This window comes from Brachionichthys hirsutus, unplaced genomic scaffold (genome assembly GCF_040956055.1).
Source record: "Brachionichthys hirsutus isolate HB-005 unplaced genomic scaffold, CSIRO-AGI_Bhir_v1 contig_646, whole genome shotgun sequence".
Classification (NCBI taxonomy): Eukaryota; Metazoa; Chordata; class Actinopteri; order Lophiiformes; family Brachionichthyidae; genus Brachionichthys; species Brachionichthys hirsutus.
The window spans coordinates 213,456-232,972 of record NW_027180356.1 but is presented as its reverse complement, the minus strand read 5'-3'; the positions used below and the strand labels follow the sequence as shown (position 1 = coordinate 232,972).

At 39.8% G+C, this 19,517-nt stretch overlaps 1 protein-coding gene across 1 annotated transcript; it reads left to right on the top strand.

Moving 5' to 3' along the window:
• The first annotated feature begins 620 nt into the window (after positions 1-620).
• LOC137913989 (protein phosphatase 1 regulatory subunit 3C-B-like) lies at positions 621-18,544 on the top strand. Its single transcript, XM_068757609.1, has 3 exons — positions 621-708; positions 4,748-4,886; positions 17,563-18,544. The coding sequence occupies exons 1-3, from the start codon at positions 621-623 to the stop codon at positions 18,542-18,544; spliced, it is 1,209 nt and encodes a 402-aa protein (XP_068613710.1).
• The last annotated feature ends 973 nt before the right edge of the window (positions 18,545-19,517 follow it).

Sequence of the window (19,517 nt, the reverse complement as noted above, 5' to 3'; positions counted from 1 at the left end):
TTTCACTTTATTCCCTCATGTGTCACCCATCCTTCTCTCACACGGTAGGCACATAGTTCAGCACAGCAAAAAGTGAAATACGGCATTGAAGTGCATTACAAATAGTGAAAATATATTAGCAAAATGTACAAACCAGTATTTAACATAAGTAAAACCCATATGAAGTTGGAACATACTGTAGGATGTATGGCAGATAAGACTGATTGCAATCAGATTGCAGCTAATAAATGTTCCAAGGGGCCCCTTGCATAGGGTGTACTTGGGTGCAAAGACAATTCCGTTGCGTGCTTGCACTGTAACAGTTGTAACATAAAATAACAAAGACTTTCTTTCTTCTTCTTTTTTCTTCCGTTGATTTGAAGTTTTAAGAATATTTGATCATCCTACATGAAGAGACTCTAACATATTGCGTGTTTTTATCTATTCAGAAGTGAATTGTATTTGTATTTCCCTTTATCCACTGAATTACTGATATTAATAAAATATATTTTGTAATAGATTCTGTGGTGAAAGAAAGACAAATACAAGTGGCTGAAATGATCGTCCTCCAAAATATGTCTTGGCTTGCCCTTAAATATTTGGTTAGGACGCCCCCGAACTACTAGGGAAGTATTCCGGGCATGTCCCAGTGGGAGGAGACCGCGGAGAGACCCTGGAGTGGTAATATCTCTCAGCTGTCTTGGGAATGCCTTGCTGTACCCCAGAAGAGTAAGAGTAGGTGGTTGATGTAAGGAAGATTTGGGCTTCTCTCCTGAGACTGTTGCTTCTGACCCAGACCTGGATAAGCTGAAGAAAATGAATGAATGAATGAATGAATAAGTCCTATTTATAAACTAATTCCCTTGGTGAAGAATATTATTCATGTCTTTTGACCATGCCTGATATATTGGTTTGTAGAAGATGCATTTCAAGCTTCTGCTCCAAACTGTGTGATCATAAATAAACGACGAGACGTCATGGCACTTAAATAGAGTGAATCTTGAGTGAATGCAGTCAAATGTCTTTCCTCCGGTGTCAATTCTTCCTGAACTACCTCCAGCTCTCCACTGTGCCCATCAACATGCAAACACCGGGCGGTTACTGGAATGTGCAGTCTGAGCAGAATAGCAGCCAATTATGGCGCTCTGGTCCAGGAGCTGTGGGGCGGCATGGTGGCGTAGTGGTTAGCGCTGTTGCCTCACTGCATTATCGGATGAATTGCATCAAGCTACTTATTAATGCTATACTTAATTAACCGAGAGGGTCTTTGAAATCCACTAATGAGGTTTTGTCAAAGGGTTAAGATATATAGACCGGGATATGGGAAGTGTTAGCAGCTGGATAGGCTGTCTCTCCAGTCTGTTTATTTCATATTATTCATTTCTACCACTGGTGACATGATCAAAGATGACCTTCACTTTGCTCACTATACTGAGAGGCTCTCCTCTGAGACCTTGATGCAGCTTAGATTTTAAAAAGATACACAGTCCAAATACTCAGAATTACCTTTAAAAAAAAGCAACCACTACTGTAGTTTTATTTGTAACCAAGACAAATATCCAATGGAGCGCTATCACAATGGAGAGTTGTCTTTAGTCTGTTGCCTATTGGAGCAATAGTGAGGATTTGAGTTCACCAGTTTGGTGGTGACTTTTGGCAGTCCTAAAAACCAGTTGTTGCCTACATTTAACAGCAGCTGACCACATGTGTGGGTATGAATACTTCAAACAATTCCCTTTGCTGCTGTATTGACTTATCCAACTGCTTGTAATAAATGGCCTTGAGGAAAAGCTCTGCATGTGGGTTAATTTTGAATTCAGAAACAATTCACATTTTGTTGCACGTCAAAAAACAAAAAAACTCGTGTTAAAAGGAAAGAGAGAAAAAACAATCCTACCATATTTGATCACAGATGCCCCAAATCTAATCTCCATACTCAGAATTTCTATATGTTCTATGTTGCACAGTGAAACGGTGTACTTTTTATGACGTATTTATATAAATCTGCATATTTTGCCATGCAAACACATTTATACTATATTTATTTATGTTGTGTGTTTTTGCTCTTGTCATTTGTTTCTTTTGGTCTTCATCACCAATTTTAGACAACCCCTTTTTTAAAATATTCAAACTGGAAACAGGGCTGCAATGATTATTGAAAATAACCACACTTTTCTATTGTCCGTGAGCCATTGAAGACACTTCAACAAGCATCAAACCTCTCCCCTGGGCTCCCACACGCCAGAGGTAAAAGACACTTTTTTGCTATTTAAACATTCTTTAGTCTCTAAAAATATCAATTCACTTCAATGAATATTCACCTTCCTATTAAGCGGGTCCTATCTACAGAGATGTCTGACTCAAAGTGGCAGCTAATCAGCGATTTTATTCACCAACATTCCATCAATATACCTGATAAAAATAACCACTGTTTATTAAAATCACCTCACGTATTGTTTAGAAGTGTAGGTGACACATGTATTGTGCATACATGTGTGTTGTTTTCACCGAGGCCTGTATACAGAATGCACAAATGTATTTGCTTAGACATGAATTTCTTAATTAGTGCAATGCATAAGATGTATTTGAAAAATATCTCACATTGGTGGAGTATCCAGTATTCATCTTTATCTATAGGTGGAACACAGTGTTGGGTGAGTTACTCAAGATCAGTAATATATTACTTATTACTAATCACTTGCTGATAAAAGTAATTACTTTACTTTAGTTATTACTCCCTGGAAAAAGTAACTGGTTACTTATTGCTTTAAGTTACTTTTTTCCTTCTCGCCCTCAATAATTGCCTCCTTTCTCCCCTAACCACTACGCCACCGTCCCGCCCATTATGCGGAAAATGTAATTAGCACAGATTATTGTGCAAAAAGAAAAATGTGATCCAAATGTGAAACCGCCAGGATTTTGAAGACTGCAGACATAAACATATGAGACGCAGACAGCAGTAAAGAAAAGGAATCCAACCACTGCAAGATAAACTGTGATTCTATAATATGATTACCCTTGGTGGCTGGAAATGTACATAAAATCTAACTGAACATAGTGGAATATGTTCCTACAAATCACACAAGCAGCCTCTCTTTGGTCCATCCAGTTCCAGACCTATTCCCTATGTATAAGTATTTTATGGTACCTCATCTGAATCCCAATAATAAACATTTTGTCAGCGAGTGTTTTTTTTTTTGTATTGCACATTGTGCTCAAGCTCGATAGCCTTCACCACAGTGTTCATCACACAGCAGAGCTGTGCTGCTTCGGCACAGTGCCTGTTCCTAGGAAATACTGTGCATTTCGATGGCCTCACCACGTCTGTCATCAAGTTTCCTGCATCACACGAAGTAAATCCCATTCTGCTTGCCAGCCATTGTTGGAGTTGTTACTCCATACCGCTTGATCATCCCAGTGTTCAACAGTGCCCTTTCAGGGCGGGTAACCAAAGCCCCACTGGACAGGCTTGAGTAAATGACAGTGGGAAATGGGTGTACTTTAGAACACAGTGATACTCGGTCCACGTGGAGGCGGGCGCCTTTAGTGCCATTAAATCCTCCATTCATGCTGCCTGGTGTTTACCGCTGGTGGAATATCGCTCCAGATCTGAAATCCTGACTATCCTCAAAACCCCATTACAGACTTTAATCCCCAGCCCAGCCATGCACACTCTACACTCTTAGCTCAGGGAGCATTATGAGTGCCTGAGTAATTTAATTTCGTCTGAACCTACGCAAATATTCTTTGTGTGAAATATTTGTGAAGATAGATTAAGTCTTTAGTCTCCATTTGTGAGCCCTAAAATACAGGTGCCACCACTTCTTTTAATTGTTTTGTGGGATTTATGGAACAGCAGGGTGCTACATGCAACACAATTTATTATAAGCAAGAGTAATAGTTAGGGATGGGATAAGATCAAAATGCCCCAAGATTTTTCATCCTTGCGTTAAACTATTGAGGTGTTCTCAAAAGCTTCACGGATGCTAGAAAATAAGTTATCACCACCTGCAACACATGCAAAAATTGATATCAGTTTTATAATTACATATCCCAGCAAGGATGAGTCAAAGGAGTAAATATGATGACAGAGCAAGAAGAAAAGCCAAACAAATGTTACAACTACCAGAAACAGGCTTTCGGATAAGAGGGGGCAGGAAATTCAGATACATCTTTTACAATTAGGAGACACTTGGCTCAATGTTCTGTTTTTGGTTGCTTCAGATATGTGAGGAAATCGAGATAAGGAGCCTTCAAAGATATTTCTCATCAGGAGAGATTTTTGTTACAGAGTGGAACAATGTTATGGTTTCAGGCGCTCAAGATATGAATGTAAAAAAATAAATATGTCTTATGACATATGCATCTGAAGCATTCTGACTAAGAGCTGAGGTTAAGGTTAAGGCTTTCTCTGTGCGATAGACCCGCAAGGGAAGAATGCTGTGCATGAGTACAGAACGTAAGTAGACATAATGTTAGATATAAAGAAGAAGAAAAGAAAAAGAAAACATCTTCAAGACCAAATAATTGGGGATAATTGAATTCATTAAAGAAGAGTTTTAAAATGCATGTTTATTGACAGAAATCCAATCTACAGATTACTCACACTCAAACACCTATCTAGAAAATAAATTTACACAAAACATAAATAAATTAGAGGAAAATAGTAAATAAACTATCTTGTGGGGGTGCTTCAGGAGTATGGGGTTTTTAAATTTAATTACCGGTATACTGGGACATCTATTTCGGATGCCCCCTGGACACCCAGGTGTTCCGGGCATGTCCCGCCGGGAGGAGGCCTCAGTGAAGACCGAGGACAACCTAGAGAGGCGGTCTCTTGGTGGTTGCCCAGGGAACGCCTCGGGATCCTCCCGGGAGAGCTGGAGGAGGTGTCTGGGGACAGGGAAGTTTGGAAATCCCTTGGAAGTTCCTTGCAATATTTGTAACTAATTAGAGCCACACTGATTAATCAATTTGTCAGATATGCATATTTGTTTGGTGTCTACATCACTAATTGGTATGTTCACATGGTTACTCAATAAAATTGGGTGAAGAACTCTGGTTTCTCTATTAAAGTAAAACAACATAACTACTCATTTCCACCTAAATTGTGTTTTTTTTATATATATATATCTAAGTGACTCTTTTCACATAAAAGTAGACATTTGATTCAATGTTATTATAAAAATAGTGAGAAAATTAGTTAATGTAAGTATCATTAGTGGTGGAAATAGATACAAAATATCTATATTCAGGTCACAGTCTGTGGTGTGGCTCTCATCTGAGCAATGCAAAGCTCCCCATTTTCCTGCAGGAGCTTCCACTTATATGTGGGATCAACAGTTTCATGCAAGATTCACCTGTACCATAATGTAAAAGAAAATGTCAGATAGATCAAACTTTTAACTTTTTCTACAATGTTCCATTACTTTAATGTCTGACTTATTTGGCTGCTACATGATGGAATAGAAAAAGTACCCCAATAGGTCCCAAAGATATGCCCTAACTGGATACCAGGAAAGGAGCAAAATGAATAAATGTGCTCATTTAAAATTGAAGATGATATCATTCCACACACGCAGTCGAATGACCTTAGGAAGTTTGCAATTTTTTTAAGTGAATAGGTCATGGTCACCCTCCAAAAGAGAGAATCTTTCACAAAAAGGAAGAACTGTTAGCAGATGCCCGTGTCAGAGACCTGCTGGCAGATTGCCGGCATCGGATCCTTCCGGACCCCCTCTAAGGCCTCCTCGGGGGGCGTTTAATGGAACAACAGCTGTGCCAATGCTATTTCTCATTTAATTCACTTAGAGGCTGCCTTCTTATCACAGGCTCAGAGGAAAAAAAGAAGAAAAAAACCCATCAGGTCACCCTTCCAGCGCTTCCCCCTTTCTCTACAGCTCCCTAACGTGATTGTAAACTTCTAAAATTTAATTGTGGTTCCACAGAATTGCTCTGTGAATTTGATCGAAGCCCCCACTAGAAAGCAAATTCACCGGTTTCCTTGGAGCAAATGTCTGTTAGGCCAGCCCCCATCCCAGCACACAGCTGAAGGAACACGGAATGCTCTGCACACATAATCATGCACCAGCCCAAGAGGGCACACTAATATAATTAGGTACAAACCAATTATTCAAGCAATCAGTCTCAGTTTGATGATATGTCAACACTCCTTGTCGATCCTATTTCCCAAACTGTTCTTGAGCTGCATCACTAATTTTGTATTCATACACAGCATCCATAAACCTTGCTCTCTCCTCAATTTTAATCATTGTAGTCCCGGCAATCAAGAGCGAGGAAACTGTTGACAAGAGGTCAGAAGTCGACTTATGAAATATTACAAAAGTGTGAATTTAAATGAGACACTCTGCTAGTTATCCTCCCACAGTAAACATCCAAAACGGACTACTTAGCTGCATAATGCCTCCGTATGTGCGAGGAGGCAGAGCAATTTAAAAACAAGATAGAAATTTTGAGACATAAAAAAAAAAGATGTGGATAAGAACTTGGGATAAAGCTCTAGACTACAGGTAATGTCGTGGACTCTCTCTGTCAATCAGCAAAATGATTGTCGAAGTAGAGTGTAATGTCGTTTTATTTTTTTAGGTCTTTGTATCCCCAAAATATGCAAATTCCACTGAGAGAGCATCACATTGTTTGGTTTATTGGGCATGTCTGCAATCAATTTACATTTACAGCACATGCAAACGTTAAGATGAATTTTCATCAGCTTTGAAAGTCAACAGTCTGTGTCACCGAAGAGAAGCATTTGACTGAATTCTTCTTGTCCTTTTTATACAAGGTTGAGATCAGAGGTGAGCCATCAAGAAGCTGAGCCGTCATTCAATAACTATTCAGTGTTCAAGGACACATCAGGAGTGGGTAGAAACAAGGGAAGTGATTTTTGTTTTTGTTTTTTTAAACAGAAAGCAAGTGGTGCATTCTGATATTTTTCATCCATGGTTACTGACATGATGTGTTGGGATCACTTGAATTTTAATGTATCATCAAGATTTAAAGTGGCCTTGATGGCATGATACTAAACTTTACTCCAGTTAGCGAACTGTTTCAAGCATTATGATGTGTGATGGCTATATGGATGATCTTTGTTCAAATCTCACCTGCATTTGATTAGTCAATTTCTTTTCGTTTTTTAGTTAAGGTTTTGAGCAATGGCACCAAAAATAGCATCAAAAAAAAAAAAGCCTGCTTTCAAAGCATCTATATTCTCCTTCTTGGTCCTCCTGATTAAAAGATCCAGGAGGTACGATCCAGAAATAAAGATGAGCACAAGATCAGACAAATGTTAGCTCGGTGGAGTTAGCGTGCTATCATTTTCAACATCTGTAACATTTTGACAAGATTGTTGGCTCCAGTTTGGTGCCATGCTACCTCAGCCTTTGAACAATAAGCCTTTCGACTTTAATTCAACAACTGACGGCTTGCCTGCATGCAGTCAGTGAGCCCACGTATTTGCATCCTGTCAAGTAACACCAGTCATCATTCTCTTTGAGCTGACAGGAGCAGATGATGACATGTTAGTGAAGGGACAGTTGTCGGGACTCAGAGCTAAATCAAAATGTATTTTAATGAACCTTTGCCATTAAGCGCTCAGTTGGGAGACGAGCAAATCGAGCCCCCTCCATGTCTTTCAAACCCTGACGTAACCTCCTTTGTCTCCGTCATTTGGTCCCTGGTGTCTGTAATTCCTGTTTGCATCATCAGAGCACTAACTTCAGGCTATCGAGGCTAAGAGGGCCCGTTAAGATTCATCAGGAGCAAAATGATCAGTGGATTGAAGAGTGTGAAAGCATCTCTGAGACCAATTACGGCACAGATTCAACATAAAATGTTCCCCGCTGTATTTTACGCATGATTCTTTGATCAAAAGCCGATCGATCATCAATGAGTAGCAGTGTGTCCACATAAGTAGTAAAATCACTGACAGTTTATTGACAATTCTGCACAGTGATCACAGGTAAAATGACAGTAGCCACGGTGCATCACTCTGGGTAAGCCCCAATGTTGCCTACCAGCACATGCATTTACTTATAGACCTCCTTCAAATCACCTTCTAGCCCATACCCCCCCCCCCCCCAAACCCTACCATTTCTCATTCCATTAAATCATGAATTATTCAAAACAAATTAAATTGATTTCATGATAGTTTAATCGCAAATCAAAACGGAACCTTGGACCCAGTTCTTTCCCTCGGGGCAATTTCTGACAATCAAATATTCATGTGGGAATGAAATGTTAGCAGATCATTTCTGCTTCTAGCTGATTAGGCAGACACAATGAAATTTAGTTGGAGAAAAGAAACAGGCATGGAATTAACTTAAGCGATATGATAAGGGGGGTGGGGGGGTTTTTTGATTCTGTGGTCAGGAAATGCCTGCAGGTCAGGGGTTTGCCCTTTGCTGGAAACACAGCATCAAGTACACACACACACACACACACATTTATATAGGCCTATGTGTTGTTGATTTTTCTGTTTTTTTCTTGTAACCTTTATCACTGATATGACTGACTTGACCCCATTAAAAACTAAAATTACACGTTATCCAATGCACTCTATTGATAATATGTCGGGTATTGACATTGGGCTGGCTGATCACATGAAGATGAGATTCAGCACAAACAAGAAAATAAGAGTTAAATGTGTGTTATATTAATACACAGAACTTTTAAAGCTTTGAAAATTTGAAAGTCCAACACACCATGGTATAAAAAAAAAACCTACCCTCACGTAAAACAATACATTCATTCAAGATGAGCGTACAGGCTCACATTTCCTAAAAACAAATAAACAAAAATAATACATATAAATGTCAGATGACATGACGATGAGGTCATTCCATCACCATCATGTGTGCACAACAGCCAGATACATGCGCATGTTAATGTTTAGTAAAATAATTGTTTCCTTTCAGCAGCTAAATGTTGTTCGGCTTTCTTGTGCTATGCTAATATAATTCAGAAGCTTCTCACCCAACTTTTTGTTTTCCTTAAACTATGCAATTATTTCTTCAAATTGTGTACTATTATCCATGCCTCATCGATTGATTGGTAGAGACTGACTTGAACTTTAAAAAATAAACTGTAGTAGAATTTCTTCAACAAGAGCAATAACTGTTTTAAAGGGCTGGCAAGAACACAATGACAATTCTCTATTACCATCCAAAGAATGAACCACCTGTCCATTACCAAACAAAAGGAGTCTGAAAATTATTCAAATTTACCACTCAGATATGAGCCTTAGATTTCTAAAGTCCATTTGACTCTTAAAGTGCATCGTAATTGAATGAGTTTCTAAACCTCTGTAAGAGAAAATAAGAGAGTGATCGAGAAAAGAAAAAGGCCGAACGCCATCACAGAGGAGGAGGAGAGGGAGGAGGTTTGGTGCGCTCCCTGCCTGCTGTGCGGTTTATCAGGTTGTATGCTTCGAGGGGGGGGGGGGGGGGGGGCAGCTCTGATCTATCAGCTGTATTAAATCTACGGTTTGCATTATTTCATTGGAACATGTTTGTGCTCTACATTGTATATGTCAATGCAGCATTCTCGTCTCCATTTTTATTAGATTTTACACAATTGTGAGAGTATTAATATACTATGCATGCTAAACTATTACCATGAGAGAAATTATAAACAATTGTGTACAATATTTCTTCTTTAAATATATAATTTACATTTCTACTTTTTTTCTTTACAGCTTTCATAACTCCTCCGAGTTTATGCTGTGCTTAATTATCAGTGTGTGCGTTCCCTCAGACAAGGGCTCTGATGATGCAAGGCCTTTAAAAAAAAAAAGCCAAAATATACTACAAGCCATATAATGCCTATGGGATAGAGACATAGGAAATAAACTAGCCCAAATTGCCCTCTGCATGGTCAACACACTGCATCATGTAAGTGTGAAATGGGCTGAAATGAACAACACTTGAGAGTTTGCATTCCTCCTGGTGTGCTGCAGGTTTAGGAGCCTTTATTTACTTACAGCCATTCCACACGGGAACTTTCTTTCATGCGACAAATATTGCATGTGAATTCGGCATATGTGCTGTGTAGCAGCAGTGGAGTACCAATGTGTGTATTCTGATCTGCACAACATAATGTGCATAAAATAGAAATGTTTTCTGTTTACTCTTTCTTATGACAATGGACATTATTATTAATAATATGTTCAATGTCGAGTGGATGCTAATTGCGGCAGACTAATGTCCGAAGTACAGTAAGTGCCTCGCACAGGGCCTTGAACAGTTTTTGAAGTTCTCAACGACTAACATTATTTGCCGATACTATGTCCAAGGTTGCACAAGTGCTTGCGTTTGTGGAAAGCCTTTCACGAGGCTCTATCAGGTTGAAATAGCCAGAGCCACAAGCACACCTGTGGGCCCGCTGTGCTATTCATTATGAAGACAGCAGGGTCCAGGTTTCATTATGTTTACTGTAGGAACCTGATGATGTAGAATGACAGAGTGAGGTTCGGTCGTGTCGCTGTGCCCGATGTTCCACTGCTCTCTGGTGGAACAGTCTGAGACCTGCATGCAAGCAAATGCTGAAGTGGAGAAATCAGGAGGGCAGAGAGAGAGAGAGAGATAGAGAGAGGTTATGTTTTGATGATCATTTTAATCAGAGCTGTCTAAGGAAGGTAACAGAGCAGATTTAAGAACAATTCTAAGGTACTGATATCTTGAGTACTTCTGCTTCATGCGACTTTATGCTTCCTTATTCACAAACTTTTAGAAGAGTCCTTTATTCTTTTCGTCTATTACGCTTAGGGAAGAAAATGGATGGATGGATGTGAGGCGTTGTCCCACGCCCCTAACCACATAACCTCTTCTCCCACCATGGTGATCTGGAAGAGAGGCCACACAAAGATGACTGAATGCAGCTACATAAATTAAATTGTGTTCAGGTGAGGATAGACTGTATGAAAAAACAAAACGAGACAAGACAAGGAAGTATCCATATGGAGCCATCCTGGACAACATCTGTGTGAGCCGAGGCAACGGAATCTGGATGACATGCTGGTGAGCGGAGAGGAACTATTAAATCTGAAACACGTCACATGTTAGCATCACAGTAATCATGATATAATTACTGTGTCTGCCGTCACGGGCTAAGTGCCCCATCAGTTTTCGTCAGATGATTTAAATCGTCATTGTCATTATCTTTTCTTTTTTTCTTCTATTCTTGAGGGCAGCTGTCAGAGAATCCATCTGTCATCCCTCCACCTTTGTTCTTATAGGCCCGTAATATGTCAGTCATTGTGAATGTGACAACAGAGAAAACATTCTGGAAAAAAATATCCCATCTGCTATGAACGCCACATGATCCAAACAACAACAGGGTTATATTTTTCAGTTAAAAACAAGATCTTCTGCAAACCAGTTTAGTTGAATACACGCTGATGATGAATCATCCTTTGTCATACATTACTGTACACAATGCTCGAAGTTGTGTAAGGAGATGCTGATAATCAATTGCCTATTGTTGCAGATGAGGTCCATCTACCGCATGGCATGCGGCATAGAGATGATGAAACAGCTCGATTAGAAACTGCAGCTCCAGATTAAGCCCACAGCTTCCAGCCCCTGTTATTTCGCCCTGCTGCAACTTCTAGATTTAGACTTTGCTCTCCCAGCTGTTGCATATCCACCCTGAGGATCCCTGGCAAGAGCTGCAAGCTAAACCCTTAGATGCTCTTATCTCTGATGCACTCCTTCTTAAGCCTCGGACCGCAGCCCACAGGGGTAAATATGGCAGCAAGTGCAATCACGTGAAGCCAACTGCAAAATAGATTTAACATCCTAGATCTTGATTTCATTACTAGAAAAGAGCAAGCTGGTCAGGCGCTGTGGTCAGACGGCATTGCAGTTCTCACAGCTCTTTTACATGTCCCAGATATCCTATACATCTTAAAGCAATGTACTGAGGCCCACTAGTTCCTTTAGTCTGCTGAATGCAACCTGTCATACGCTGAATAAATCTGTCAGATTGTAATGATTCAACTGCCATGATCGTAGATTTAAGATCTTCTTCAATCCAGGGGCACATTAAAAAGAAAGAAGCAACAGTACACACTAATTATAGACTTTGTGTATATACTACTGTTTATACTATTGTGTTGTGATTTTCTAATTATTATCATTATCATTATATTGTTTCATCATTTAAACTTTGCATACCTTGGTATCTTTAAAATTAAAAGTGAATCGGAATTGATTTTTAACTGCTTCTGGAATCCACAAATGGACTTTTCAATGTTAAAATTGAAAGATTTTTATATATTAAAATGTACTAATATTATATATTATATTAGTATAAGTTTTTTGGTGAGTGAATTGAATGCATATTTTACAAGATAGGATTTTTGGAAAAAGCCTCCATTATAAATAAATGGACAAATCCGGATTGCGACAGTATCTCCAAATCCAGATTAAATTCAGTGGTAAAATAGAGGTCCTCACCCTACATTACTGTCAAATTCCCTAAACATTGCTCAATAATCAACCAATATATTGAGGAACAAATTCTGAAGCTCCATTGACTGCAATCTTAACAAAAATGTCAAAGTGATCATGAATCTCGATTATCACCAAAAACTCATCATCTGATCCTGGTAATAACATTTCCAATTCCAATTTCATCAAGATCCGTCTATAACTTTTTGCGTTATCTTGCTAACAGACACAGAGATGGAGAGGCTTTGATTACATAACCTCTGCCTTGGCGGCGGCAGTAAAAAGATTCCATAAAGATTTTCAGACTACTCAACATCCTTTAAATGCTGGCATTGAGTGTCTATTATAGCTTTTGAATAACTGAAAATGTATTCTTGTATTAATTAAAAACAGAATAATACAAAAGTCTGCACTTGGACACAATAAACCAGTCTCTGGGTGCATATATATAATCTTCAGAGACTCCCTCTTTACAGTGGAGAGAAGTGCCGCCTTCTCCTCCCACAGGAGGGTGCTCCTCCCCTATCCCTTCTGGCTGCATTGGGAGTCAGCACAAATGATAGGGTAGGGTACTATCTTCAGTCAACCAGGAGTCGTAATGGAGTTACAGTGTGCAATTTGCTGCTCGAGCCCTGTAAGCTTGCATCAGCTTCCTTCATCATTCTTCTTAAATGCTCAGTTCTAATCGTTCTGCCAGCAGAAATCCAGCGTCGGCTTTGAAGACATTATGTTTCACGCCCGAAAGAAATAAAGTTTGGACTTTGAAGATCCCATTATTGCAGCTATATTTCTTTTTTTTTTTTGTCCCAGAATTAAGTTGGGTCTTAAAAAATTGTCTAAGGCATTTTGAATTTCAAATTCAGACTTCAAAAAACGTTTAAGCTGCATATCAGACAAATTGGTTTCCAGCAGTTTATTTAAGAAGTTAGCGGCTAATTTAACCCACAAGAAAGGATGGCGAACAAACCGGGTTATTTTATCATTTCATTGCCTATCTGGCAAGTTAAGAATTCATATATGGAACGTGCGAGACACGCATGAGACATGCTTTAATGATGAAAACATGTTTAGAAGCCTGAATTTAACTTTAATAATCCATCTGTATTAACCATAAACAACGCAGATCTTTAATTGTACTGATCATTTTATAGTGTGCGTGTGTCTGATATGTATATGCATGTCTGATATGTGTCTACATTATGTATTGCAGTTAAATTAATTGAAATGTTTTATTAATTATAGATTTTCTCTTTTTTTATCTCAAACTCTATTTCTTTTTATTGTTGAAATAATTTTGGTCTTAAAATCCCACAAGTTTAGCCCTTCTGCTTGCATCACAAAGTGTGTTTACATTGGTTCAGTGTGAGGGGGAAAGGTCACGTCAATGTCAAAGAAAGTGAGGAAATAAGCCTTCATCTGGAGCCGCATCCTTCATTCTACAACATTCTGTGGAAATGTATTTTCTGTGCAATTCTGCTGAAACAAATCAACAAAACTGAGACAGGTAAAAAAGAAAGACACAAATCCCCCAGTGTGTGACAACTTTGCCGACATTTTGTGCGGCCAATTTCTTCTATATTTGCATACGTATCCATCCCAGCTTACTATGGGCAAGAGGCGGGGTACACCCCGAATGTGTCGCCAGTGCTAACCACTACTCCAGTTCACACACAAATACAATATGTAATGTGATGTAAATATTGCAATTATTTTAATATGTTCTATTGATGATTTTTTTTCATAACCCCCCCCGACAAATAAACACATTCAAAAAACATTTGACCCCCAACAAATTTTAATAGTGGTGAGACACAAAGTAATTGATCTAATGGAATTATGTAACAGAGTCTAATCAGCTAAATGTTTGCTTGCCCATTCGTTGGCTTCGTAGAGCCAATAAGAGTAGAGCTAACTTAGATTTAATACTTGTTGCTGTTGCATAAGCAACTGTTCACATTTATGCTCGAATGGAAGGATAGTGTCATCTTCATTCCTTGAAAATGTGTTCATCACACACAAATCAGCACGAAGCCGAGAACAAAATAAAACAGCTCTCATCCCTCTGCTGAAGACGTTTACCACCCACACAAGTCTGATTGTCCTCCCTGCACTTGCGCCGCCCTCCACATCATGCTGCGGTGAAAGGATTATGCCATTTTCCAGTCAAGCTTAACCTTGCAATATTACCCATAGTTACGAAACCTTTCTGGATGCACCATATAACTTCATATACAGTCCTGTACACAATAATATTAAAGCGAGTACGTACAAATACATGACTGAATGGCCGTACTCAAAGCAACATTATCTGATGATGATGAATATATTTATTAGATAGAATGTTAGAGCAGTACAAGTACAGTCTGACAATAATATCTATTACAGTACAAATACAGTCAAACATCCTGTCTAAGAGTTGCATTTGTAAAAAGCCCTTGTGGTCTTGTTTCCGTTGAAAGTCCTTCGTACATAATTCAATACACCATTGATGCAAAATAACAATAAATTAAAAAGACACATAATATGTACAATGTAGGTGGACAAAAAAGGGGGGGGATTGATCTGGAGAGAGTCGACTATCTCCATTTCTGGCCTTCTGATAGGTGAATTTTCAGGGCTCTAAGCAAAGACCTTTGAACACTGTTAACATCTTTTAAGGCATGCAAATAGGATCCTAATGTGTTTAGTCACAAGTATAGGCCGCTAACCTCAGACAGCTCCCTGTTGTATTAGAACAAACGGCTCAGCTTACACACACTCACAATGTGTTATCCACACATTAGCAGCAATTATAGGAGGTGTTATTATGAACCAAGGAGCTTGTGCCGCTGTGAAATTACAGAACCACTGGTCAAAGACTCTTTAAATCCTCTCAATCTCATATTAATGACACACATTAGCAGGAGGGATAGAGACAGGCAGACAGACTGCTGATGCCGAGACAAAACGTTTCATTAATGATGACGCTCTATGAGTCAATATGAACTCAATGAACACCTGTGAAATGATAAAATGCACCGTGACTCCTGGCGCCGCTTTTTCAGCACTTTTTCACAGATTAAATTCATGATCTGTGAATGTTTCAGAGTTTGACTGTTAATATTTGTCTTTTTACATTTCCAGCATGTTTTATTTGTGGAGTAAATAAGTGTTCACACCAGCAAAGAGTATAAGACAATAGGAGTGTTCAAACACACGCACAGAAAACATACTTTCAACATTCAGGTATTTGATTCGCATCCTAACCCTGACATCATCGGGAGCTGGCTGGAACGCTTCCACTGCCATAAATGGAAAACAGGCAGTTACGTCTGGAGAACAGAGTGGCGTTAGAACAGGCAGGAAAGACTGTGTCAAACGTCCTCGTGTTTGTGTGTGTGTGTGTGTGTGTGACCTCACCTTAATGGAATATGTCTGCTTAGGACACGCCCAAACTGTCAGCATACCTACAGTGTGTGTAACAGGTATGGCCTTCGTGTCTCTCCACGCAGCTATCGCTGACCTGCTGATTCAGCATATTCATAATATACACAGTTTGTTGTTGGGATATAGCAGTTCAATTGTTTGTTTGTTCATTTCTTTGTTGTTTCATTCAATCTGCTCCTATTGAAAAAATGTAACAAATGACGCTATTCCTGTTTAGCCAGAGAAGGACATGCAATAGAGGGACCGTGATTCTGTTTGCATGAATCACAAACCTTGTAAAACTAGAATGCTGATTGATTGTTGGAACACCTTTTCCAACGTGTGTAAGCAACCGTAAGCAGAGCCAGAAAATGATCTATCAGTTGGCCGCAGAACTTTAGCCAACTTTTTAACATGCGGGTGTGTTTTTAATAACCGCCCAGGGCAGTGCTATGAAAATCCCCAGTAAGCCAGTAATGGAATATGTCTGCTTAAAGGAGACATGAAATTAGTTCCAACTGATACAACATATTGAAATATGCATTTATCACAGCAAAGAACTTATTAGCGTTCCTGCGTAATTTCCATATTAATTTTTAGGTATTTTTATTATTATCAAAAATACAGTTTTGGACTACTAATTGCTATAAAGAGAGGTGGACAACTTAACAGTCATTGTAATAGTTTGTAAAATTCCAGAAGAAAATGCTTAACAATAAGAAATTAAAAAACAACCAGAAAAACACGAGGAGAGCGCAGAACTCCGCCAAGCAGCTCATTCCCCTCCCAATTGGATTTACACCGTCGACATGGTGATCTGGATCATCATCAAAAGGTTCTAAATTGTTATTGGTATCTTTAAACACGAACCATGAAAAGTGAATCAGAGGTTATGTGTATTTTTTACTTGTTTTTAATCTGTAAATGGGATTTTAAATGTAACATTCCTAATTTAATTCTGGATCAAACGCTGTCAAAGACATAACCTCCTTGGTGGAGGTAATGAAAAAACCGCTCTAGGTTATTTGTCATTTAGGTGTGAAGGAATATATTTGACTATATTGACCTACACTGTTCTTGTTTTAATTAACAAAAAAAAATACAACAGCAACACACAAACACATTCTCTTATTTTAAGTATTTTCTTACCTTAACTATATAACTGTAAATAAAACATTACATAGTTTCGTGTAAAGGCTCCCATAGTGGGCAGGACTTTCCCATCACTGACTTGAACTCCACCCACATGTAAGTGTGATGCCACAGAAGTTTCCAGCCCCATTAATAAACTCACTGCCTTGGCTCCACAGAGAGCAGAGATGCTGCAGATCCACAGTAGTCTCTGTTTCCCAGGCACGCGTTTGAGGAAACACATTGTACTGTGCAGTCTGTGAGTATCTTCCTATCCAAAGATACCTTACCTTTATACTAATGCTGTTTACATCTATGGGAAAAAAATAATTTGATGATTAAATCAGATTTTCTTTTGCCGATTGATAAGACTTTGCTGCAACCATTGGACAAAGACAACAGATAAGCAACGCAACATTTAAAGTCTACATATGAATTGCACAAGGTAAGCTGCTGCCTGCGTTCATGTATTCTGTCCCATACGTACTTGCTGTTTCATATCAAGTACAATCATACCGGAAAATACATGTCTCATCACGATTTAGATCATTTTATCACCACCATGTCCTCCTTCTCTCAGAGTCCTCAACGCCTTCGGCAGTCCCCACCAGCCAGCTGGAATGCCGGTCAATCTTGCCATGTGTCTGAATATCAATCAACTGCTGTCCATGTCACCACTGAAACCCACAAAGCCACACTGCCAGCCAGCTGATGGTCCAACAAGGGCCAGCCTTCCCTCTCCACATTGTAGCTCGTCTTCCCTCTACCCACTGCCGTCATCGCTGCGCTCCCCTTTGCCACGAGTGCGCCGGAGCTGCTTCCGCAAGGACGGCACGAGTCAGAACAAGAAGCATGTGGTATTCGCAGATGCCAAAGGATTGGCTCTCACTGCTGTGCATCTGTTTATCCCCGAGTCCACTTCCTCCCCAGCTAAGCTGCATTCACAACAGTCAAACGCACAGCGACGCCACAAGCTGAAGTTGGGTTTTCCTCAGCCAGCACTTGACTTTAAAGCCTTCTTTGCCCGTCTGAGAGAAACCAATGTGCTGCTGCAGAGCTGCAGTGTTTCAGAGAACACCTTGATTGCAAAAGTCTGTGTCTCCCATGTCAGTATTGAAAAGGACGTACATGCTCGCGTGACCTTCAACTCTTGGCGGAGCCATCATGACATTCCCTGCACCTTCCTGCAGCATGTGCCCTATGGCGGTTCAGACATTGATGTTTTTGCTTTTGGCTTAATCTTACCAAAGGACTTGGATCCAAAGGAAGGAATTGAGTTTTGTCTGTGCTTCAGGCCTGGACCTGGTGAAATGCCACGTTGGGATGACAACAGGGGGCAGAATTACAGACTGTGCATGGAAGGAGCTGGAATGAATGCTGGTGAAGGCACTTCTAAGCATTATCATCCCAAACCATCATACCTTCAGCCACCATCGTGGACTCATCCTACATTTCAGAACTCCACTAAGCTTCAGTATCTGCAGAGGACTTTACCAATGAAAGTCAGAGCAGAGTGGAACAGTCGTGGATTTAGCCTCAACAGAACTGGAAAATGTCAATAACGTGAATCTAATTTATTTAATATATTAGAGAGTGCCCCTTGGGATGTATGCACTTTCTGAATTCTCCAGCACCTGAGCACAACCCTGATTTAATGTGAATAATGCATTACACATTAATGTTCCCATTAAATCTATTTTTTTTAAATAAGCTATTCCTTTGCTTTTTTTCTCTCTGCGGAAGGTAAATTATTTAACCGACGCACATTTTCAAATGCCTCCTAAATTTGACTCCACTATAATGTGTATACTTGTGTAGTGTAGCATGACATGAGACACTGGGGGGGGGGGGGGGGGGTCAGCACTTTGATTTGAGAGAAAACATGTGCATCACTACTCAAAGAGATACTTTTATTCCAAATACATATTGATTTTGAGCTACTAACCATTTTTTTTAACAGAGATATGAGATGGAATGAATAGCCTCCACCCACAATGTTCTGTCAGAGCAGACTTGATCCACCCTGGCGCCGGCTCAGTTTCCCATGCATGTCATGCATACCAGACAGAGTAAGTCAACTCGGTGAAACTTCTTCAGGGCGAACTGGCACACATAGCTATCAAGGGAGAGCCTGCAAACGTAGGCCTGCCTGGCCAGCCCAACACGACAGTACTACCAGTATATATCTGCAATACTATCTAATGATATGAACTGTGTGTCATCTAGTTTTATTCACCCAATACTACTCTTACTACAGCACTTTCGGCTTGTCCCGTGAGGGATCGCCACAGCAACTCAACCGTCTCCACTCCACCCTGTCCTTTGCATCGTCCTCCCCAACACCAGCCACTCTCATGTCCTCCCTCACTACGTCCATGTATCTTCTCCTGGGTCGACCTCTAGCCCTGTTCCCTGGCAGTTCCATCCTCAGCATCCTTCTGCCGATATAGTCCCTGTCTCTTCTCTGGACATGTCCAAACCATCTAAGTCTGGTCTCTCTGACCTTGTCCCCAAAGCCTCTACCCTTCACTGTCC